The sequence below is a fragment of the Mustela nivalis genome, assembly GCF_964662115.1.
Source record: "Mustela nivalis genome assembly, chromosome: 6".
Lineage (NCBI taxonomy): Eukaryota > Metazoa > Chordata > Mammalia > Carnivora > Mustelidae > Mustela > Mustela nivalis.
In genome coordinates this window covers 128,252,304-128,277,920 of record NC_139025.1, presented here as the reverse complement: position 1 = coordinate 128,277,920, position 25,617 = coordinate 128,252,304, and the positions used below count along the sequence as shown (strand labels likewise).

Below are 25,617 nucleotides of genomic sequence, written 5' to 3'. Positions count from 1 at the left end.
AGGGGCGGAGCATAGGGAGCCACCGGGGGGGAAGCCGAGGGGGAAGTGAGTGAAACCAATCGGAGACGAGTCCCAACCTCGATCGGCACGCCTCCTCTAACTGTCGCGAATGCGCAGACGGCTTTACGGCAGGCAAGGGGTGGGGGCTGCCGGGGGTAAGGAGGAGAGAAGGAAGCAACCAACCAACCAAGTCGCCCCCACCCCCCCACCCCCACCCACCCCGGACCTGGTTTACGGCTCCGAGCTCAGGCTCCGATGCGGCCGCTGATTGGCTGCTGAAGGCTTGGTCCCATCCCAGTGACCCCAAAGTGCTGGAGGGAGGGGGCGGGGGTGGCCCAGTGCAAAGTGCATCCCGAAAGCCCCCTGCCTGTAGCCCCCGCGGCTGGCACTTAGGACCCTGTATGACCCGGGACCTCGCTGCCCCGAGACCTCCCGTGTGCCCCCGTAGTTGGGAGCCTTCGGCCCCGAGTGTGGCAGCCCCTGCTCCGAGCTCTCAGACCCGGGCTGCCCCCCCACTCGAGCCGGGACTTCCTCCCTGCACCCCTGCTCCGAGGCTGCCCGGCGGTCAGTACCGTCGCCCCAGTTCTGCTCGACCGTCCGGATGCTCGCCGGGTTGGGGCCGTGAGGCACCGAGAAGAATCAGGAACACCCGTGTCCGGCCCTGCCTGGAGTGTTTGTTCAATGGAGAAGTTGGTGAGTGTGGAGAAGGCTGAAAGGAGGAAGAGAAGCAGCAGCTGAAGAGACAGGTAAAGTCAGTTACCTCCCCCGAAGGGAAGGGGGCTGGCTGAGAGGGAGAATCACTGCTTCTTCCTGTCTGCTCTTAACCACTCTTCCTCTGCTACCCCTTCTTCAGAAGCCCCCTCCTTCTCGCCCCTGGGTCACTGCACCACTCACTGGTTTTTGCTTTCCAGGTCTGAGCCGGCTAGAGGAGACGAGAGAGCAGGAAGGGGTCAAGCCACCCACCAGAGAAGCAGCAGAGAGCCTCTGACCAGCATCCTCTTTAAAGGTAATGAGCCAGACCTCCCCTCCCCCATTGTTTATTCCTGGCCCCTACCTCATTAAGCATTGCTTTATTTTCAGCGTAGTTACCTAGAAATGTAACTCTTTCCTGGCATTCAGTTTCCCAACAAAAACAAAACACTGCCCGTGCCTGATCCTTAAGATTTTAATTAATAACTTCTTTATCTCAGAAATGTATTTTCCCCTTTCTCTCTGTATGTTGTTTCCGTTTTCTGCATTATCTTTTGGTACACTGTACCATTTACCCTGCTCTGAGACTTTGAGACCTTTTTGTAGCCCCCGCACATCTTACTCTCATAGGGATTCTCAATTCCTTGTTAATTGCTTGTTAATTCTCAATGACTCTGCTTTTTAATTAAACCACAATTTTCTGTTTTCCCCTTATGTCTTCCTATCACTTTTCCTCTACCTCTGTCAAAAAATCATTTGAGTTAACTAACTGACAAGGGTTTGGTAGAAGATACAGTAATGGCTTGAAATTTATGAGTTTTGGAAAATAATATGACTTTTCTAGTGAAAAGTGAATCTGTGTTCTTGGATAGCGTGGATAGTTTGAAAGTAGTATTTGCCTCTGAAGCACTTGAATATAATTAACTCTTGTGGCTTTTTTGTGTTTTTGTGTGACAGATATGGATGGATTTTGAAACTTTTAAATATAATATTTGTTACACCTTTGATTTTCTAGAACTTACAAAACTTTATACACTATTAGGTTAATCATTTGACACTCAAGAGTTTGCAAACAGAGGAATGTTTTGGTGTGTATAGGATCTAGGGCTTTATTTTTGCACTCTTAATAGATAAGATTTTTCATTTCAAAACCTTTACAGATAATTTGTTAGATTGAAATTTAATCATCTCATTCATGTGATTTCATTTCTGCTGCTGTATTTTGTTGCTGCCTCTGAAAATGCACTAAAGGTAAGTTTAGGACATTCATGTAATTCCTAAAGAGGGAATATGATCAGGGAAATTATCTAAGAGTTAATTCAGAAATTAGTGGAGTGAATGACTTCTCTGCCATCCAATAACAGGGGTATAAAGTGACTGATTAATCTCAGAGTTATTTTAATATCTCAGATTGTTTAGGGAATTTCAGGTGCAAAGAAGTACTTAAAATAGTAGACATTAGGAAATTTTTGATTTACTCTGTTCCACTGGACTTTCTGCCTTCTACAAAAATAAATTAATGCCTTTCCTGATTCCTTTACTTGCGAAGACATTGCTAAAGATACTTTTAAGTGCTTTGAGGGTTTGTGTTTTCTTGAGAGCTGGAACTGGACACCAAAGGGAGAGTGTATGCTACTGAATGAGACTGAAAATCAGTATCTGGCAGTGACTTCCATGATGAACATTTAGGGCAGCCTGAAATAGGGTCCACTTCATTTCAGTAGAAACTAGACAGGAGTCTATAAAGTGAAAGGCAATTTTCTTTATTTAAATATGCAAATTGCCAGAGAGATGCCTAGTGATGACTTTAGGAATATTTTTTTGTTAACATATATGAAGTTTGTTATTAAGGGAAAAGTGAATTATGTATTTTCTATTCAGGCCTTCTCACTTAAACATTTTTTTCTACTTTAGATATAACTCTAGTGTGTTTTCATTTGCAAGGGATGTTATCACCTGAGATGGTAAGAGAACAGGTCTGTGGCAAGTCAAGCATCAAGGTACAGAAAGGACACTGCTTTCTCCTGGTTGCCAGCCAGATCATTCTCATTGCTTAAATAATATTTCATTGATTCTGCCTCAGCTTTTAACAGTTTTTCTAGGATTAGGGAATAGATAGATAGATAATAGATAGATAAACTGTTGGCATTAGTTCCAGATACCAGCATGACTGAAAGTGTTTGGTCTAGGTTATGCTGAACATTTAAAATGTTTTATTTGGGTAATTATTTGCCAACATGGACAGTTAAGATAGTTTATATTTTTGAGCCCACTAGTTAACTTTGTGTTAATTTTCTTGCCAGGTACATGGGTATTTACAGGGGAAAAAAACAAAGGTAAAGAACCTGATTTATTTGATAACCAAATATAGATTTATAGTCACATAGAGAGAAAAATTGATTTTAACTAAAGATCTTCAGTGATGCCTTTTGAGGTTGCTGTGGCGCCATAGTTTTGTCTTTATACCTGAAGTGATACCATTCACAGTTGCTTGATATTATGCTACATATATGGGGCTCCTGGGTGGCTCACTGGGTTAAGGCCTCTGCCTTCAGCTCAGGTCATGATCCCAGGGTCCTGGGATTGAGCCCCACATCAATCGGGCCCTCTGCTTGGCAGGGAGCCTGCTTCCCTCCGACCCCTCTCTGCCTGCCTCTCTACTTGTGATCTCTGTCCATCAAGTAAATAAAATCTTAAAAAAAAAAATTATGCTACATATAATATCTATTTTCTTCACATTTAACTTGGATAACATAGAAATTCATACAATTCCTAGAAAGTCTTCAGTCAGATAAAGTTTATACAAGCATACCTAATATCTGACCTATAGCCTTTCATTTCATTCCCAACTGAAGACACTCCCTCAGTAGAGAATGATTGTCTTCTTTCTTGCAAACTTCTTCAGTACTACTGTGAGGCTGCTAAGATGATCGTGCCAGACCGTGAGTTACTAAGATGATATTGACAAGACCTCCTCTTTTACAATACTTAAGTGATTTAAGCTTTGAGTTGAGGCTGGATTAAGTGAGTTATACAGTTTCCTCTCTTGCCTCTTCCACATTCGTGAAAGTGGTTGGTTTCTCTTCTGGATCATAGGAGAATTGTATATGCGCTGCCGAAGCAGGCACAGTCATATGAGAATTGTAGATAAATCATGCATTATAATACATCCTTGCAACACCCGGAGGCCCAGCAACTTGGAGGAAATAGGAATGCCCTTACTTGTTCTAGAGCATAAATACCATGCTAACTATGCAGAGTGATACTAAAAAACACTTATCCTTTATTTTGGGGTCCAGACTCTTGATCATACAAATAGTTCTGGTCAACATGGACCTCAGTGGTGTTGCACACGTTGGACCTTGTGTTCCTGCAGCCATCCAGGACCTCTGAGCCCATGGAGGATTTTTTCCCTCAGAGCCACTATCCTTGGAGTTGCTGATTTTATTTTCATACCAGCCTGTATCTCTGTTTGCTCTACAAAGAAATGCTTATTTCCTTTTTTGAGTAGCAAGCTGTTATCTTGTTTCTAGTTGGTGTGAAATCTGAAAGCACAGTTCTAATTTGTATCACTTAATCCAAAAATGTGTGGACTTTTAGTGAAAATAATATGCAAAAAGCTATTAGTGACTAATCGTGTATGCCAAAGGAAACTGGGGACATGTGGCAGATCTGGTGAAAGTTGTCTACAGTTTCAGACAGGTCTTAAATATATTTTGTTTTATGGTTATTTTATGCTTCGCTCTGTTCTATGAATATAAACTTCTTTGAATTATGTGCAGCAAGAAATTTGGTTTCAACTTAATGCAGTTCACTTGGCATCTTTATGGAATTTAGTGGTAACATTCTAATCCCCAAATTTATAGTTTCGAGTATGGTCAACAGTGTAAAAGCTCAGAGGCCTGTGTGATTTTCTTTTGACATCATGGAGAGTTGAAATAGATGGATTTGTGAAATTTACACATGCTATTCAACGCACTATCCTGTTATCAACACACATTCCCCAAACAATCCCAACACACTTTCCCCAAAATGATATACACTGGGGAGTGGCTCATTTGGGGATGTAATTCTGAAGTCTTCCTTCTTTGTATGTTTATTTCTCTTTTTGGGCTGAAACCTGAAATGGAATTTCTAAGATTGCACCTTCCAAATTTTAGTCATTCTGAGTCTTTACTTTAAAACAACTCACATTCACATATATTTCTTGAGAAGGTTGCCTCCATGGCCATATTGTTTTGCTTTATAGGGGACTTCCAGGAGTTCTCAGATTTTCAAACTTCCCCTGGAGGGGAAATAGACTTTTTTCCAATCTCCTCACCTCTGGACTTCTTCTGTGATTTTTAATAGACCCCTTTAGCACTGGATTGTGTATTTCCTTTTTCAGTTCTATAGTCTTAAAAAAATTTATTCACATGTGGATAGCTAAATTGTTAAGTGCAAACTCGCAAAACACCATGATAAAATTTATTACTTGTCTGGTGCCTTGGACTGTTATAATGGATATTTGGTAATAAGTCATTGCCCTTCATAACTTAAGGGATGAAGCTGACAGGAATTATGTGTGCATGGTATGTGTGTCTGGTTTTTTCCAGGAAAGACTGATGCATGTGAAGTGTGCTTTTTCGGTTTAAACTTACAGTTATTATTTATAGCACTTAGCATTGTCAGAAAAGAGAAAAGTGATCTTAACATTTCTGGGTATATTTGATTTATGTTAAGGATGCAGAATTTTTTTTTTTTAAGATTTTATTTATTTGAGAGCAAGAGCTAAAGAGTGAGCACAAACGGGAAGAGGGGCAGAGAGAGAGGGCGATGCAGCCTCCCCAGTGGGCAGGGAGCCTGTCGTGGGGCTCGATCCCAGGACCCCGGGATCATGACCTGAGCTGAAGGCAGACGCTTAACTAACTGAGCCACCCAGGTGCCCCGATAACTTTCTGTTAAAGTTCTACCAAGAGGTAACACCGGTGGCCAAGGCCCAACAGTGTGCCAAACTCAGGCTTTCAGTGAACTTTCACCTGTCTGACTAAAGGAGCCCGTACAGCATTATCACAAGTTACTGTGGTATGTGCACCTTTCTTGTTGAGAGAAATAGTCACTTCATCTTCTAGCACAGCCTTTTCTTGATATTATTAATAAATTAATACCATTTCGTATTCTCTCCACCCCTATCTTGCATCTCCTCCTCCACACATACTCCCCTGCCTTCATGGAAGTGGCCATGGATAGATGGGAGACCGTAAGAGCAAGGATTCTTAAAGGCTGGAAACCATGGAGAGCCATCTCCACTTCTCTTGGGAGGCAGGAGATACCAAGAACACCCTTGGAAATAATGCATCCAGTGGTGTTGATTTTTGAAATGCAGATATAGCTCATGTAGAAAATAATCTCCTGTTCATTTGTAGAAAATGCTGGAAGTTCGTCATTGGAGACCCTCAGTTTGCACATCTTAAACAGATGTTTTATTTTAGCATAGTTTTGCACATCTAGAGAAACGTGCACAGATAAAACAGAATTCCCATAAACTCCTCCACACCCTGTTTCCACTAACATCTTTTTATTTTATCTTATTTTATTTATTTGACAGAGAGAGACACAGTGAGAGAACATGAGCAGGGGAAGTGGGAGAGGGAGAAGCAGGCTTCCCGCCAAGCAGGGAGCCCAATGCAGGGCTCCATCCCAGGATTCTGGGATCACGACCTGAGCCAAAGGCAGACACTTAACGACTGAGCCACCCAGGCGCCCCTTCCGCTAACATTTTATATTAATAGCTGCATATTCACAGTTAAGGAACCAACAGTGAGCAGTATTTTTAATTAAAATCCATAGCATATTCACATTTCCTTAGCTTTTACCTAATACCTTTTTTCTGTTCCAGGATCTCATCCAGGACATCACATTACATTTAGGCATCTTGTTTCCTTAGGCTCTTTCTGGCCATGACAAGTTTCTCAGACTTCTTGCTTTTGATGGCCTTGACATTTTGAGGAGTACTGGTCATGTATTTTGTAGAATGTCCTTCCATTGGAATTTGTCTGGTGTTTTTCTCACAATTAGTCTGAGATTATGGGCTTTGGAGAGAAAGACCACCAAGGTAAATGGTCATTCTCATCATATCATACTAATAACATGACTTGGCACTGCTGCTGTTAACCTCGATCACTGCGCTGAAGCAGTGTTTTTCAGGTTTCTCGCCGTCAGAATGCTTTTTGCCTCTCTCTCTTTGCTATCCTCATTGGAAGGAAGTCGCTCTGCATGGCCCATGCTAAAGGGGAGGGGAGTTATGCACTACCTCCTTGAGCAGGGAGAATCTACATAGGTCTTTGGAATTAGGCACAGATTTTGTTTTTCGTCCCCTCCTTTATTTATTCAACTAGTGATAGCAATATGGGCATAACGATATTCTACACTTTGGGTTAGAATCCAGTAGTATTTGAATTATCTCGTTCAAATTGTTCATCTTGGCTATCGAGAGCTCTATTTGTTGGTTCCTGTGTTCCTGTGACACACCCCCATTACTGCCGTTTTTCTTTGATCGATTTCTTTTTGGCACAGTGAGATGCTCCAGGCCCGTCTTGTGTATTTCTTTTCTTGTGCCACTCCCCCTACCCCCCAGGAATTGGGCATTTCTGCAAGGGTAGTTCTGCATTTTTTTGCAGCTTGCCTTGTAGGGGTTGTCCCGATCATGTCTCATTCATTTTTTTTTTTTTTTAGAAATGATACGCAGTTTTAAGTCAGGTATTATTTCCAAGTGCATCCTGGCCAACTCTTTGTCCTTTCTTGAAGAAGTTTGACAAGGGAAAAAAGGGTGGGGAGAAAGGAAAGGATCCAAGTAGACTATCCTGATTTGGATGGGTTGAAATTTCTGGTGTGCACCCAGCAGCACTGTGATTGCCAATCTTCCCAAAAGCATGTCAGGTTGCCAGGTGGCCCGACCTTTCCTGCTGAAGTGACACAGGGCTTAGCACACCCACCCGATGGGAAAGGGGTGGCCATTTTCCCAGTGAGTAATTTCTAGGGTGATTCTAGTGTAGTGTGTGAAGTCACTTAGCATGTGCTCTTAACCTTAGTGGTATTCACAGACCTAGGATTTAATTTACGTGGAGAAGGAGCCTTTTTCTTACAGGTTAAGAATTTTCTCAAAATTCATGTGGGGAAGCTGACAAATGCTGTTGATCTTTTACCTGGTTTGATGTATGCATAAAGGAATAACAGTTTCAAAATGGTTAACATAATGCTTTTTGGGTGTATGAAGTACTAGCATTGAAAGACATAATCTCCTTTTAGTTGTCATAGATTCCATTTTGGGCCTGGCCACCTACTGTATTGAATGAACACAGGCTTTCTTTTCTGTCCTGTTTAGAAAGAGCAAGCGCCTACAGTGTCCATTAAAAAGTAATTGAGATGAAGCAAGTCTGAAAATATATTGTGAATAGAGCAAACAACAAAAAGAACCTGCGTCTGTATCCAAATTCCAAATGTGGGATTTTTTTTTTTTATCTTTATTCTTTTTCAAAAACTGTCCTTTTAGGGGGAAAAAAAATTCCTGAACATAAACCATATTCTCCATCAATTTGGAGATTAACATAGATACCATGGTATTTTTCTCTAAGAACTTATCTGAGTTCTTTCTCTGCTCTGAAAGTTTGTTATAAAATGCTAAAATTCAAGCTTGTCCAAAGGTAGATTGTGCAGCAGCTCTGATTCTTATTATTTTTAGGAATCTTCCATAATTGGTATTTGTCTTTAGGTTAAGAAAGCTCATTCACGCTGCAAGCTGGACACACTCTGAGCCTCCTCCCCATGATGCTGTATGTGCACAATGGTTATTAGGCAATCCACGTATCCGGAGAAGGGACATTCTTCCATAAGGTAAGTGACTGAGGGTCATCAGTCATCTGTGCAGTCCCAGCTTTTCCTTCAAATCAGCTAACATATAAACACAACACTTGATGAAAGAAAACCCAGGTTTGCTTTGATACTGATTGGATCTTGCATAATAGACCTCATTTAAGTGCCAAGATAATTGTCTCATTAAAAAAATAATAATCTGAAGCTGCTTGTTTTGAGCACATAGTAGTAGTAGTTTAAAAAAAATTTTTTTTATAGAGTTTTATTTATTTGACAGACAGAGAAAGGAGGAAGCAGGCTCCCTGCTGAGCAGAGAGCCCGATGGGGGGCTTGATCCCAGGATGCTGGGATCATGACCTGAGCCGAAGGCAGAGGCTTTAACCCACTGAGTCACCCAGGCACCCCAGTAGTAGTAATTTTAATTAATTTCTTCCAATGGTCTTTGACATCTCTTATAACTCTAAAAATAAGCAGAAACCTATTCCAAAAGGATTCTCAGTTTTAAAATTTCTAAGAGACTTAATTTTATAGTACTGATTGAAAAAGTAATCAGGGGCGCCTGGGTGGCTCAGTGGTTTGGGCTGCTGCCTTTGGCTCGGGTCATGATCTCAGGGTCCTGGGATCGAGCCCCGCATCGGGCTCCCTGCTCCGCAGGAAGCCTGCTTCCCTCTCTCTCTCTCTCTGCCTGCCTCTCTGCCTACTTGTGATCTCCGTCTTTCAAATAAATAAATAAAATCTTTAAAAAAAAAAAAAAAAAAAGAAAAAGTAATCAAGTAAAGAGATAAGGGGGAAATCATGTTTATTAAGAAAACAAATTATCAGGAAATTTCTCCCTTTATGTTACTTAATAGTAATATGTAAGAGTTTAAAATAACCATTTTCAATGAATAAAACAACATAGGGTATTTGATTTAACTCTTAAGCTATGATGATTTGACCTAGGTCAGGCTTAAGTTTACCTTGGTACAATCTATAACAAGGAATTTTACAAGATAAATTATTATTGGTAACAAGATTATCCCAAGATGTCTAACCTACATAGGAGACCAAAATGTCTTTAAAGGACTTTATCACATAACTTTTTATTTTTAGAAATGAAAGCCTACTAATTAGGAGATGAGTCTAATCTATTCCTTAAAATTAGCCTAGATGGAATGGCTTCTTAGCAGCAAGTTAGTTAAAGCTTTCATAAGCTTCTGTAAAGCTTAAAAGTGTACTGCAAAAGTTTTTGCACACACATGTGTAAGATACCACTTTTCACCAGTTCAATTTGGACTTTCCTTCTTCACAGGAAGGAGATCTCATTTTATATTGAGTCTGAGTGCATACCTCCTTTGTGACCTATTAGGGAGTGCAGAAATTCAGTACACTCCTTTTTCTTTAAAATGATTTTTTTTTCACATTGGTGAATCAACAGCTTGTTTCAGTTCTTACACTGTTTAAGTATTTTGTGTAATCTTGGTACCCTGCACTCTTATAGAGGCAAACTTCTGGAAACCTGAAATTAGAAAAGTGGAAAAGACACCTGGCAGAAAAAGAGGGATGGTTAATCGTGCATCAAATAACGGAGTAGGGAGGACAGAAAGAGAAAAAGAAGTAAAAGGAAAAAATACATGTTGTCTCTGCATTTTACTTTCATTTGCCCCACCCACTGCCTTTTCCCCTCCCTCCCCAAACCTTTCACCCTTTGGGGCTAAAAATAAAATATTGTTAATACTTTAGGGGACCCACCTAGAGTTTTTACTTTTTTTTTTTTTTTTTTTTTTAACTGCTTCTCATACTTGAAGGTCTGTAGTCGTCCTTATCTATGAATTGTCCCCTTGACACCCCATATTCACTCACGGATCTGTGATAGAATCCTTGAGTGGTTTATAACTCTGTGCCTTAGGGAAATCAAACAAATCCAGTTCCTCTGTTGTCTCCCATTTTCTGGCTGACCAACATCATCTTCCATTCTACCTGAAATAATGCTGCTGTGCTCATGGGATCTTTACTTTGAGTTTTCAAAAGACTAGAGAAGACCTGTCCTGTTTCAGCAATCCAGACCTTTATGCCTGGCTTTTTGTTTGAAATCTTTAATATTCTTACAGAAATTTGGTCATAATAGGTGCATGTTAATTAGTTGTAGTAGGGTAGACTGACATTACTAGGATTTAGGTAATTTAACAATGGAAAATCCTGTGCTGTTTAACAGACACAGCACGAGGAGCACGTATTCTAACGTTCATGAATTCTGCTTCCCCTCAAAGGCTGTTCCCTGTGACCTAATGAATCCTTTGTAAAAAGCGGACTCAGCTAGGATGTTACACCACCACTGTCGAAGGAACCCTGAGCTCCAGGAAGAATTGCAGATCCAGGCTGCAGTGGCCGCTGGGGATGTTCACACAGTCCGGAAGATGCTAGAACAAGGCTATTCTCCCAATGGCCGGGATGCTAATGGCTGGACCCTGCTTCATTTCTCTGCAGCACGAGGGAAGGAAAGATGTGTTCGAGTCTTTCTAGAACATGGAGGTGAGTTTACCGGAAGCAAACCTTTTTTGCCAAGGAGAAACCTAAATTCTATTTAGTTTAAAATATACGTGCCCGTGTATATAATAACATTTACTGCTTCTCTTTCATTAGCACCCAACTTCTTATCCTCTTCTTCGTGAAGATTCGTTGCAATTATGCGGAGTCTTTTCAAAATCAGATTGTTTGAGAGAGCAGCCTGGTCATTGTGCTTTTTCCCCCCATCCCTGTAGTTTAAATGCAGTCAGGTTTTCCCGGCAACCCTTCGTGTTATCTGGTTACGCTGTTTCAGAAGCAGAAGTGGCTGTGGGACCCACGATTGGAGAGTTACACAAGTTTCCCGTTTGGTAATTGCTTGTGCAGAGACCTATCAGAGGTCCCTTTAAATTAAATATCATGGCCTTAGTAGTATCCTGTCTTCTGAATTTACTTCCTTTAAAAAAACCTTTGGATGCTTTCTTTTTTTGCTGTTTTAGAGCTCTTATCTTTTCCAGAATTGTACATAGTCTAGGTTAGAAGACAGGTTAGCTGAGGTCTCATTTTGTTTAAATACGCAGAGTTGGAAACCACCTCTGGCATTTTATGCTTTTGCTTCAAAAAACTGTCCATTCCCATAGTTCACAATTTCCATAATTAATAGTAACTGTAGTAACTGCCCTAAACTAGTTGACTTTTTTTCCCAGTGGAATTTCTGCTTACTTTCTTTTCCAGAGATGTCTTTTATCATTTGTACCCATTTGATCTTTGTAATGATAGCATGAGCAGTGTTATTGGGACTCACGTTCCACACGTGCCCTTCTGGGGCCTGAATTGCCCCCTGACACAATCAGTTAGTTTCATTTTTAAGGTGTACTGTGTTACAAGACTAGGCAAACTTGGAAACTCCTTGAAGTACAGAAATCTCTAGAAGCCCCAGGGCTCTGGTGAGGGCCTTGTGAATCATGTCAAGCTGGGAATATGAGGGCTGTGAGCGGGAGCCCTAACAGGGCACTGCTAGGCCCGAGACTGAGTCTTCACACATCCCAGGGGCCCCTGCTAGGGACTAGATCCCTAGAACAGTGGACTGTGGGCAAGGCCCAGCCATTTACAGTCTACCTCCTTTGTACTGCCCTCTCGCCCTCCTGTTCCTCTTGCCCTTACCTCGTTTCACCATGAACCTCGGAAAGCTCACTTCCAAAGGGAAGGGAACAGGAGAAAGGTTGGGAAAAAACTGAAAGGTAGGTGTAGGATCAGAACACTTAAAATTCTGGCAGTGCTTACCAAGATCAGAGTTCGCTGTCTTAATCCAACCTAGTCCTGTTACTTTCTGCTGCTACCAGCCTTGCTTTTAAAAAATTTAAAAAAAAAAAGTTACTCAGGTGATATTGTCTCCTTAAATAAAACAATTTTCAGATAAATTACAAATAAAGCCAAAGACCCTTTCCCCCAACTCCCAATTCTTTCTGCCTGTCCCCTTTCAGAAGTAACCATAGATATGAGTTGGGGATCGTTTCCTGACACTATTACATGTACTCATTGAAAATATGTCATGTTATGTTGCGTGTGATTTTAGAACATAAAGGATATCATACTGACCCTGTTTTCCTACAGTTGTTTTTCACTCAGCTATGTAACTTAGGTTTTTTTGTTTTGTTTTGTTTTGGTCTTTGTTTTTAATATCAGGTGTTGGCAAACATTTTCTGTAAAAGGCCAGATAGTAAATATTTTAGGCTTTGCAAACCCAGCTGTTTCTGTCATAATTACTCAACTCTGCCCTTATAACATGAAAGCAGCCATAGACAGCTTGGAAATGAAGGCGTGTAGCTGTGTCCCCATAAAACTTTATAAAACCCATTGGTGGGTCAAATTTGGCCTGGGAGCCTTAGTTTACTGAACCAAGTTTCCTCACCCACCCTTCCCTCTGTGTGGCTGGAGGTGGGGTGTGCACACGTGTGTGTGTATATATTTTTTAGTAGCTTTTATTGAGGTAGAATTCCTATGCCTTACAATTCACCCATTTAAAATGTGCATACAGTTCAGTGGCTTTTAGTATATTTATAGAGTTGGCCCTCCATCATCTTAAGTTATTTTATAACATTTTCATTACCCCCGAAAAACCCTGTGCCTGTTTTGTAATACATGTAGATTTACTCTGTGGGGTTTTTTGTTGTTGTTGTTGTTGTTCTTTTGTTCGTTTGTTTTTTAGCTGCTAAATACAATATTTTACTAGTATTATTAGTATGGGCATATTATCATTTATTTAAACCATTCTCTTTTTCTTGAGAGTGGCAGGAAATTTCATTTGTTGAGAACATGGTATGTCCATATATGTGGTTAAAAACCGAATGAAAGGTATTTTGGACTGTTCGGTGAGGGAAAAATGCCTTTAGAACCCGTCCCTTAGTCTCCTTCCCAGGGGCAGTCCGTCTTCCTGGTTTCTGCGGCGTCCCTGCAGAGATCACAGGTGTACGTAATTATCCATCCTCCACCTTCTAGCCTGTTCCTTTTTTGTTAATAGTCTGTGCTGCATCTTGATTTTTTTCACAGAGCAGTTTAGCTAAGTGATAGCTCCTTGTCCTGTATTAACATGTTCAGATTCCGTTGCATGGATGTAATTTTCTTTAAACTTATCCTCCATTGTTGAACATTCTGATTTTTTATTTTTCTGCTACTAGAATCTATTAGAGAGAATGTCTTTGACTCATTTTTTCTTTTTTTAACATATGTGAAAGAGTTTATCTCTTGGATAATTCCAGAACTGCAATGGGGATGTGAAGTATATTTTTTTTCATTCATTTTTGACAAATTGTTCTCCGAAGAAGGTTAGAATGTCTCTGTCCTTACTGACCAGGTGGGATAGTGCCTGTTCCTGGCCTTTGTCAGGAATGTGTCACCAGATGGTTTGCCCTTTCTCTGTGTCATTTGCTGGCCTCTCTCTTTCTTTTTCGCCCCCAGGAATTACATTTGAGAAACAAAACATTGCAAGACTGGGCTCCTTTTCTGGTACTTTTCTTACTGATTTGTAGGAATTGTTCACATACTCTTTGTTAGATCTACATTGCACCAATTCTCTCTCAGTCTTTAGCTTTTTCACATTTCTGAGGTCATGTTTATATGTTGTTGGGCAGAAGTCTTCACTTTAACATAGGTGAATTTTATTTTTCTTTCCCCTTACAGTTGGTGCTTTTTTTTTTTTTAAGAGTTTATTTACAAGAAAGAGCATGAGGTAGGGGGAGGGTCAGAAGGAGAAGCAGACTTGCTGCTGAGCAGGGAATCTGATGTGGGACTCGATCCCTGGACTCCAGGATTGTGACCTGAGCCGAAGGCATTTGCTTAACCAACTGAGCCACCCAGGTGCCCTGGTTTGTGCTTTTTTATATCTTGTCATACCCAAAGATCATTATTTGCCTATGTTTTCTTCTCAAAAGTTGTATGGCGTTTAGGTCCTTAATTTGTCCAGAATTAGGTAGACATATTGGACAGATGAATTGGATGGATGTATAGAATTGGTTTTGGTGTATGGTATGAGATGGTCAGGTACAATTTCATATTTTTTCCCTGTAAAGGTAGCCTAAATCATCCCTTCTGTCCCCATTGCTATGTCATTCCAGCTCAGATATAAAGTTTTCGTGTGCGTGTGGTTCCACTGAGTCTAGTGTCTGTTGGTGGAACCCTGAGTCCCTATGGTAGCTATTGTAATTAATATCACTCAGTGATAAGATTTGATTTCTGGAGGACGGAGGTGGGGGGAGGGCATCAGGTCTCCTCTCCTTGTTCTTTAAGGATGTCTTGGCCAGTTTTAGCTCTTTATGTTTTCACATAACATTTTAAAACAACAGAACTAAATATTTTGGAGAAGCTTCTCTTTAGTTCTCGAAGAGTACCGTCTTTTTACTCACTCCTGTTACCGTGGCAGAATTAGGAGGTTTGGGGTGTACTTTTTTCCTAGCACGTTATGTATCAGCTTGGAAACATTAACAGAAGAAGGAACTTCCTCCTCCCTTGTCCCCTTGGCCACGTGTAATGCTTCAGGGTGCTCTCTGTTTGGCCTAGGCCTGCCTTCTGACCTCGCAACCTGTGTGTCCAGCTGCCAGGTAAGCCTCTTGTCCGTTCATGGCTCACACCACAGCCTGTGAGGCCAGCAATTTAGAAATCACCCTTGACTTTCTTCCTCCTAAACAGTTGCCAGATCTTCTCTCTTGCCGTCAGGGGCATTGCTCCACCTCAGGGGAAGGGAACCAGGACCGCGATGCTCTTCCCCATCTCTGCTTCCGGTCTTGGCCCCCTCCCAGCCCGTCTCCGAACAGAGTGATCCGTGATAAAAAATGAAAATGCACATATTTCCTTTTTCAAATCTATCCCTGAAAGTTTTCCACTTCTCTTAGAGTACTAGTCAAAGCCCTTCCTGTGATCTACATGGCCCGGCAAGGTCTCAGCTTCATCTCCGAGCCGCAGCCCCTCTGTGTTCATTCACGTTCACTGAGCTCAGAGGCCTTTGCACAGGACCTGCTGAGTCCCCCAGCTCACCCCACTGCTGCCACACTCCCCTCGTTCACTCCATCTTCTCTGTCACACCCCTTCCTCGGAATCTCTTGCCATCCAGACTTGTTATGGGATGTTATTCTCTGTACCTTTTTACTGCAGCTCCTGTCACAAGCCCAGTGATTAATTCCTGTGGTATTCAGTGTAACTCCTGTTAGTTTGGAACTTCTGAGGGTAGAGCCTATATCCAATTTCGTTCTCGGTGAGAGAGCGAGGAGACGAGTGTCGGCTATCGAAAAGGATTGCTCCCCAGCCTTATGGAGACCAGACTGATGCTTTCTTAAACATGGGCCAGCCTTGTGGTGGGATCAGAAAAGGGCTTGACTTCATCACACCTGCTCTTTTCCTGAAACCACAATTTCTTTAAGAGCTTGAACACCTCCAGTCAGATTGGCCCCCTCCTCCTAATAAGCTTCTTTCGTGATGGATAGCAAGGGGAAATGATGTCAGATTCAAAAGGGTAAGTGAGCAGAATAACCCACAGGATACAGAGGTTCACTTCCTGTCCCCTCCTTACCCACTCCCCCCATGAGAGTGGAGAGAGGATTCATACAGACAGATGAGGTGGCCAGTTGGTAAACTGTAAATCACACGTTCACATATTGATTCAGCAAATATTTCTTGAGTACCTACCATATGCCAGGCTCTGGGCCAGGCACTGAGATACAGAGTGAGCAAACATTGTGCTAGTCGTCTGGCACTTTATAGACTGCTGGGTGGGTAGATTTAGAGCCAGCATTTACTACTTGTCACTTAGCACTAGCCTGCTTCTTCACAACCATTCTATAAGGGTCAGGAGTAGTCTTTCCATTGAGAAAACTGAGCCAAAGGTTGGGAAGTAATTTGCCCCAGGCCATTCACCCCATAAGTACTGGAGCTAGGATTGAGACCCATGGTCTTAGCCATGCCATGATTGTGTATGGTCTCCTATAGGGAGACAGTGTAGTTCCAGCAGAGTCACCTGGGTGCCACATATAAAAGGGGCCCCGCTGTTACAGGAGTGGAGGTGGGGGAAGCCAGGAAGGAGGTTTCCTAGAGAAAGCATGGTTGGACTTGAGGGCTTGAAAGGCGAGGCAAGGATGGGGCACCGGAAGGACAGAGATGTGGGATTATTTGAAACCCACAGGACACTGAGTGTGAAGGGTAGAAGGAGAAGGGGAGCACGTTTGGTTTTAGGAACTGAGAAGAGTTCATTATGATGAAAGCATATCCAAAATTGATTTCCAGGGACCGTGGTGGGCCATTTGACAGGAGTGGTGGAGACAGATATGTGTTGTAGCAAGCTCACTGGTGATGGTATGTGATCTTAGGGAAAGAGCCTGAGATCTCAGGCAAGAGCAGGTGGGTCCTTGCTCCCTGATTGGGACCGTGGTCTCACTTGCCTACACCAACCCTAAATACATATTTATTGAGCACCTGCCGTTTGTCAGACACCGTTCTGAGCGCTGGGGACACAGCGACACCTAAAGACCCTGCTGCCATGGCACATTTCTGAGTGGAGGAAATTGACAGTGATGTGTACAGTGTCAGGTGGTGATGAGCACTGTGATTAAAGAGGAAGCAGAGAAGGGATGGAGAAGCACAGGATTTAGTTTTAAATGAGGTATGTAGGGAAGGCTCCCAATGTGCCCTTGGAGTTGAGCCCTGCAGGAAAGGAAGACCCAACCATGAGAATATCTGGGAGAAAAACGTTAAAGGTAAGGGAAACAGGCAAGTACCGCACACACTCAGAGATGGGAACATACTTAGCACTTTGAAGAAAAAGCCAGGAGGATGACAGCCAGAGCAGAGCAATGGGAGAGAGGGCCGACTGGGTTAGAGAGACCGTCTGATCAGCTGATGTGGTCTGCAGGTCCTTGAAGGCTCAAAAGACTTTGGACTTTGTTGCGACTGAGAATGGAAAACCATCGCAGGCTTCTCAACTGAAGAATGAGGAGAACTTCCTGAAGGGCTCATCTGGCTTGAGAAAGCTGTCGTGTAGAGGAGCCAAGGATAAACGGGAAGACGCATCAGGAAGCTTTGGAATAATTCAGGCGAGAATTGCCAGCGGCTCAGTGTAGACAGTAGCAGTCCTGTGTTGAGAAGTGGTCAGATTTTGGGTAGGTTTTGAAAGGGGAGGCAACAGTCTTTGCGGATAGATTGATTGGACGTGCCGAGGCAGGGAAAAGGAATCAAGATCACAGACTTTTGGGGACTGAGGGGGAAAAAGGTTGCTGTTGGTTGAGGGAGCAGGGGAAAGTTAACCAAATGCAATTAAAAAACCACCACCACCAACAACAACAAAGCAGGACATAGAGGTTTAGGAAGACCACTCACCACTGTTAAATCTGCACAGTAAAACCACCAATGAGTGATCACAGGGTGCTAACAACACTCAGAGATAACAGGCAGTGGGTGACCGAGCCGTGGTGCCCGTGACATGACCACCGGGGAAGCCTGGTCAGGGAGCGGCCATGTGAAGCCACACTGGTGGCCACTGTGGGAGGAACCCAGTTTCAGTGAGAAAAGGAGTGAGTTTGACGTGGTTAGCTGATACTGTCTATATTTCAGAGCGGGTAAAAAATAAAATTGGGGAGGCTTTCTTTCTTGTTGAAACTTGGCCCGTTTACGTTTCCATGAACTTTAAAAATTCAGCGCTGCAGTCCGAGTGGCCATGTTTCAAGAGCTCAGTAGCTACATGTTAACAGCTACCAGGGTAGACCTCACAGAGGTGAAACATAAGTTTATGCAGGTAAATTATATTTGGCGGCTTGGCCAGTGTGCCCAGGAGGTGTAGCCGTTCCGTTCTAGACGGCGGCAATGACGTGAATATCACAGCGAAGCAAGTCAGTGAAGTTTTGGTTTCCCAGTGCGTAGAAGAATTCTGTTTACGCTGTAGTGGAGACTGTGAAGGGTGCAATAGCGTTGTGTTTAAAAAGTATATACAAACCTTTCTTTTATTTACTTATTTTAGAGAGAGAATGCGTGCCGGCAGGGGAGGGGCAGAGGGAAGAGAGAGAATCTCCAGCAGACTCCCTGCAGAGCACGATCTCAGGACCCTGAGATCATGACCTGAGCCAAAATCAAGAGTCAGACACTTAACTGACTGAGCCACCCAGGCGCCCCTAAAAATATATATATATGTATATTAAAATGTGTGTGTGTAGGTGCGCATGCGCACCTTAATTAGAAAAGACTTCGTCGCTCAATGCTAACCATCACTGGAGCTTTCAGCCAGTCCTAGTCCTTTTGCTGGTGGAGGGTCTTGCCTCTATGTTGATGGCTGCCCACTTATGAGGGTTGTGGTTGTAAAGGCTGGTGTGACTGTGGTGATTTCTGAAAATAAGACAGCTGTGAAGTTCGCCACATCGATTGCCTCTTCCTTACACAAACCATTTCTCTGTTTGTGTCTGATAGCATCTTACCAACAGCTTCTTTCGAAATTAGAGTCAATCCTCTCTCACCCTGCGGCTGCCTTATCAACAAAATCTATGTCACATTCTAAGTCCTTGGTTGTCATCTCAGCAGTGTTCACAGCATCTTCCCCAGGAGTAGATCCCATCTCCAGAAACCACTTTCTTTGCTCATCCCTAAGAAGCAACTCTTCATTCATTCATGTTTGGTCATGAGATGGCAGCCGCTTTGTCCCATCTTCAGGTTCCACTTCTAATTCTCGTTCTCTTGCTGTTTCCACCACATCTCTAGTTACTGACTCTGCTGAGGTCTCGAACTCCTGGCAGTCATCCATGAGGGTGGGAATCAACTTGTTCCAAACTCCTGTTCATGTTGATACTTAAACTTTTCCTCTGAATCACAATGCGGAGTGGCAATTAGAAGACTGAATCATTTCTAGGTTTTTAGTTTTCTTTGCTTATGTCCATCAGAGGAATCACTGTGTATGGCAGCTGTAGCCTTACAAAGATATTTCTTAAATAATAAGACCTAAAAATCTTAATTACTTCTTGATCCATCGGCTGGAGAATGGATGTTGTGACAGTAGGCATGAAAACACTATTAACCTCACTGTCCACCTCCATCAGAGCTCTTGGGTGACCAGTTACATTGTCAACAAGCAGTAACATTTTGAAAGGAATCTCTCTTCCTGAGCAGTCACTGTCAACAGCGGGCTTAAAATACTCTGTAAACCCTGTGGTAAACAGCTGTGCTGTCATCCAGGCTTTGTTGTTCTCTTTATTGAACACAGGCAGAGTGGATTTAGCATGATTCTTAAGGGCCCTAGGACTTTTGAAATGGTGAGTGAGTATTGGCTTCAACTTTAAGTCACCAGCTGCACTAGCCCCTAGCAAGAGTTGGCCTGTCTTTTTCAAGCTTTGAAGCCAGGCGTTGACTTCTCCTCTCTAGCTATGGTAAGTTAGATGGCACCTTCTTTCAATAGAAGGCAGTTTTGTTTACGTTGACAATCCGTCATTTAGTGTGTTCCCCTTCATGATTTTTCTGAGCTGGGTCTTCCGGATGACTGGCTACAGCTTCTCCATCAGCACCTACTACTTCACCTTGTACTTGGATGTTAAGACACGGCCTGTTTCCTTAAACCTCACGAGCCCACGTCTGCTAGCTTTGGACTTTCCTTTTGCAGCTTCCCCATGTCCCTCAGCCTTCACAGAACTGAAGAGAGTGAGTTAGGGCCTGGCTCTGGACTGGGCATTCGCTTAAGGGAATGTTGTGGCTGCTGTGGTCTCTGTCCAGACCTCTGAAACGCTCTCCATATCCGCAGTAAGGCTGTTTTGCCTTTTTACCATTCGTGGGCTCACTGGAGTGGCACTTTCCATTTCCTTCAAGATCGTTTCCTTTGCATTCACAGCTTGGCTAACTGTTTGGCACCGGAGGCCTAGTTTTTAGCCCATCTTGGCTTTTGACTCACCTTTCCTCACTAAGCTTAATCATTTCTAGCTTTTGATTTAAAGTGAGAGACACATGACTCTTGCTTTTACTTAAAGACTTAGAGGCCATTTAGGGTTATTAATTTGCTTACTATCAATATTGTTAGGTTCAAGGAATCGGGAGGCTTGAGAAGACGGAGAGAGTGGGATAATGGCTGATCATTATTGCTTAAGTTTCACTTCTTATGCAGTTACAGTGTATTGAGCTCCCAAACCATTACAATAGTCACATCAAACATCACTGGGAACAGATCACCAGAACAAATAGAACAATAATGAAAAGGTTTGAAATACCATGAGAGTTACCCACATATGGTACAGAGAGAGGCATGAAGTGAACAAATACTGTTGGTGAAATGGTGCCCAAAGACTTGCTCAAGGATGCAGGTTTCCTTCCTTTTGTAAAAAGTGTGATAAAGCACAATATAGTCAAACAAGGTGTACCTGTGCTTTCAGATATCATGCTTCAAAATGAATACTTAGGGTTTTATGATGCCCAGAAATATCAGAGTTTCTGAACGCATATAATATAGTATATCAGTACAAATCCCAATAATCTTTCTGACCAGTTCAGTATGCTGTTATGCCGAGGAGTCTGTATTATAATAGTGGGAATTATAAGAAACCCTCGATTATTACTATTTTCCTCTTCGTTTTCCCATTTAGAATCTTTCTAAAAATTCTAAGATCCTGTTGGACATTTTAAGAAATAACCTTAAGAAACCCTGATCTTAGGTGTGTTTATATATCTTCAGATTCAGTGTTTATGTCACTGACCTGAAGGACAGTCCGTTGAAGCTCTAGAAGTTAAATCTGTAGAACAGATCCCCATAGGAACCTAAGGAAAGCATTTCCGGGCTCCTCTTGATATCGTAGGTAAAATCCTCGTGGTGAAACACATGAAATAAGTTGGGGAGATAAGGGATAAATCAAAGAAATCCGTAGCAGTGTGGTAAGAAATTATTTTTAGCTTTTCAAAAATGAAAGATTTTGCAAATGATATCTCAAGTGTGATAAAACAGAAAAGTTAATGGTAGGAATTGATGAAAGTACTTGGAGAAAGCAGTTTAGGAGTATATATTAGATCCTTAGAATTGAGAGATCTTTTTGTCCAGTAAATTTTCTTCTAATTAATTTATTTCAAGAAATCCATCCTAAGTGAGGAGATTTTTTTCTGTCTGAAAATTTCACCCCTCATTTCACAAAATTTTTAAAATTCTCATGCCGAAACAGGTTAAGTTATTAGACTATGACTACACTTATATGTAATTTTTTAAAAGGTATAGAAGAAAAGCTGCAAGTCTAACATCAGTGTTGAGAGTAGTTATCATGGAATGCTGGGGGTTTTTTCTTTGTTTTGTTTTGTTTTATTTTTCCCACTGCTGCTTTACTAAATTAACATTTTTTCATTAGTGAAAAAATAGTTTTTAGGTGAAATCCTGTTTGAAGACATTATACTATCTGACCTTCCAACTTTTTATTCTGTGGTGAATTATTAGCAGAGTTTTAGATGATCATCTACATTGCTTTCCTCCATCACTTTTGCCTCTCTTTCCTGTGTTAATACTTACAACACGATGCATAACTATGTTGTAGACCTCCAAGCAATTCTTTTCCTATGTAACTTTGCTAAATGCATTTGGTGCTTCCCAAAACTTTTTCAAGGGTAATCACAGGTATAGTAAACTAGGGTATGATGGTTATTGATGGTTATATGTGTATTTTCCTGATTTTAGGATTTTCCTTTTAAATGCAAATGGGATACATATAATAGTACATTGTATAAATCCTGGTTCTGATTTTGATCAGGTTGGTATATATTCCAGTCCTTAGAACAACCAGTTTAAAAAAAAAAAAAAAGGTAAAGATGTATAACCAAAAAGTCAATAGAGACATTAAAATGAAATGTTAAAAAATGGTCTAATAGTACAAAAAAGGCAGTAAAGGAAAGAAGGGGAACAATAGAGGAAACAATTGGTAAACCTAAACTATAGCAATAATTATATTAAACATTAATGGACAAAACACTCCAGTTGAAAGCTAGAAATTATCTAAAAGGAGTAGACAAGACTCTCTTAAATGCTGCCTACAAGGGGTTTGCTTTCACTGTAGCGAGACAGATAGGTTGAAACTAGATAAATGGGTAAAGATATACTTTTCAAATGGTAATTAAGTGAAGGCCAGTGTGGCTATGTTAATAGCATATAAAATCTATTTTAAGACATAAACTGTTAACCAGAACTAAAGAAAGACAGTGACAGAGTGGACAGATTCATCAGGAGGTATGTGGATCATAGATGTGTACATCATAAAAGAGCCCAGTTTGAGGCAAAAATTTGATAATTAAAGGAAAAAGTGAACAGTTTGACAGTCGTAGTTGCAAATTTTTATATCTCTCAGCAATTAATAGAATAACTAGATAAATCAATAACTAGAGAAAATCTGAAAAATAATCAAGCTCATTGACTTAATTGGTATCACCCAGCACCTTCAGAATATACATTTTTTTTCATGTGTGAATACCAGAATGATAGAACACAAGGATAAATGATACACTCACATTGAAGTCTCAGTAAATTTTATGAAACTGTAAGAATTCTGTAAGAATTATAAGAAATAGAAGAATTATAGGAATATGTTCTCTGACTACAGTGGAAGTTTATCAGAATATCTAGGACAGCCTCAGATGTTTGGCAATTAAAAACAATGTTTTGAACTGCATGATAATGAAAATACAATATATCAAAGTTTATAGGATGTATTAGAGTGGCGTTTAGAGAGAAATTGATAACTTCAAATGCTTCTGGTAGAAAAGAAGAATGATCTTAAATCAGTTATCTAAATTTCACCTTAAGAAACTTGAATAAGAAGAAATTGAACCCAAAGTGGCTGCCCCCATCTGCCCTTCCTTTCCCCCAACAATCTCTGCAGCAGTTATCACGAGAGCCAGCACTCTCCTTGCTGCCAGTGGGCTGACCTGCTTTCAGCACTCAGTGAAAATGCCCTGTGCTTGGAGCATCGTTGAAAATAACAGTGGTGTCAGTTTAGGTGACAAACAATCTGGAAGGGCCAATGACCCAGCTCCCTGAGGCTGCGATACTGGTTGGGCCAAGCAGCTCAGGACCCTCACATTTAATAGGTGACCTGAAGAAGGAGATAGCCATTTGGGCTTCTTGGGAATTTGGAAGGCTACATGCATGCTTTTTTTTTTTTTTTTTTAAGGTTTTATTTATTTATTTGACAGAGATCACAAGCCGAGAGGCAGCCCAGTGGCGGGGGGATGGGGGTGGGGGCAGGCTTCCTGCCAAGCAGAGAGCCCGATGTGGGGCTCGATCCCAGGACCCTGAGATCATGACCTGAGCCAAAGGCAGAGGCTTTAACCACTGAGCCACCCAGGTGCCCCCACATGCATGCTTAAGAAAGGCCAGAGAGGACCCCGGTTATCTGCTCCTCCCTCGCTGAACCTGACACCAGGGAACGAGAGCAGGGGCACACTCCTAAATTCCCTGATGACTGAATGTCCACCTCAGCCTGTCCACAAACCACGTTGCCCAAGTGCGGGGGCCTTGCTCTACAAGATGTTTAAGCACAACCTCTGACCAGTCATTGGTCAGAAATAGTTATCTTAACCAAACATAAATTATTCTTAGGAGTGGCCCCTAGAAGCCAGAATTTAATAATATTAACAACTAAGCAGAGACATAAGTGGCTGCATACACCTGAGAACACAGACTTTGTATAATTAGTCTGAGCATTTCATTAAAACAAACAGCAGCAGCATTCCACCCCATCCTCACTTTTAAGATGTTCCTCATTAATCTAGGGTTGCTGTAATATCACCTAAAATCTTCAGTTTTGAGAAAAATTGTGAGACATGCCTAAGAAACAGGAATGGATAGCTCAGACACAGGAAATATGACCGGCTAATAGAAGGTGTCTGTGAAGGGCTTTACGTGCTTTACTTAGTTAACAGAATTTCAAAGCCACGTGCTTTACTTAGTTAACAGAATTTCAAAGCAGCCATTATGTGTTCAAAGAACTAAGGATAGATACCATGTCCAGAGAATTAAAGGAAAACACAATGACAGTGATTTATCATAGAACCTCGCAATAAAGAGATAGAATTTACATATCTTTGAATGTACATGTCCCTAAGTTTAAATTCTCCAGTTGAAAGTACAATAACCAAAATCAAGAATTCATTACAGCAATTAACAGCAGATTTGAACTGGCAGAAGAAATTGGTGACCTTGGAAATTGATTAAGAAACATATTCGGTCTGAAGAACATATAGAAAAAAGTTAAAAAAAAAAAAATTGGAGCCCATAGTCCTGTGGGATCAAGAATACTGACATATGCATGAAGCCTAATGAGAGAGCCAGAAAAGAGAGGACAGAAAGAGGCAGAAAAAATATTTAAAGAAATCATGGCCAGAACTTTGATATTTAATGATAAATGCTAAACTGTACATCTGAAAAGTTCAGTGAACTCTGAGTAGGATAAAGTCATCTGTACACAAAATAGTCTAACTGTACACAAAATAGTCTAACTATGGAAAGCCAAAAACAAAGAGAAAATCTTGAAAGCACCCAGAGAAGTAACTCATTATGTGTAAGAATTCCCTGATAAGATTAACAGCTAATTTCACATAAGAAACAGCAGTGGCCAGAAGGCCGCTGGAAGACATAGTCTGACTGCCAAAAACAACCTGTCAATCCAGAAGTTTGTATCTAGCAAAACTGTCCTTTGTGTTTCATAGAAAAAAATAAAGATCACTGGTGAAAGTAATTACTCGGGTATATCTAAAAACAGTGTATTTGTTTTTGTTGCCGTGTAACAAATTACATTGACATATGGCTTAATACAACACACATTTATTACCCTGTACTTTTAAGGTGTTATCCAGAATGTTCTCAACTATAGGCTGGAGGAAAATTTGCTTCCAAGCTTACTCAGGTTATTACCAGGTTAGTTTTCTTGTGCTTGTAGGACTAGGGGCCACAACTTTTTGTGGACCTTTTTCTAGAGATTACCTGCTGCTTCTTGTCCCATGGGCTTTCCCACTAGCAGTCCTTACTTTATCAAGTCAGCAATGAGAGTCACTGTAGCAAGTCTGCCAGCAAGATGGAACCTCATATAACATAGCACAATCACAGTAGTGACAGTT

The 25,617-nt window shown here is 41.5% G+C and overlaps 1 protein-coding gene across 2 annotated transcripts in view; it reads left to right on the top strand.

The window, feature by feature from the left end:
• Positions 1 to 102: 102 nt before the first annotated feature.
• The window catches only part of ASB7 (ankyrin repeat and SOCS box containing 7), a 52,599-nt gene continuing 27,084 nt past the window's right edge, over positions 103 to 25,617 (top strand). Inside the window, exons 1-4 of one of the 2 annotated variants that reach the window (XM_082736306.1) lie at positions 103 to 746; positions 912 to 1,006; positions 8,441 to 8,562; positions 10,791 to 11,052. In XM_082736306.1, coding sequence (XP_082592432.1) covers positions 10,842 to 11,052 — 211 coding nt within the window. In that variant the 5' untranslated portion in view covers positions 103 to 746; positions 912 to 1,006; positions 8,441 to 8,562; positions 10,791 to 10,841. The remainder of the gene's footprint in view (positions 747 to 911; positions 1,007 to 8,440; positions 8,563 to 10,790; positions 11,053 to 25,617) is intronic. The other variant, XM_082736307.1, reaches the window with a different exon arrangement.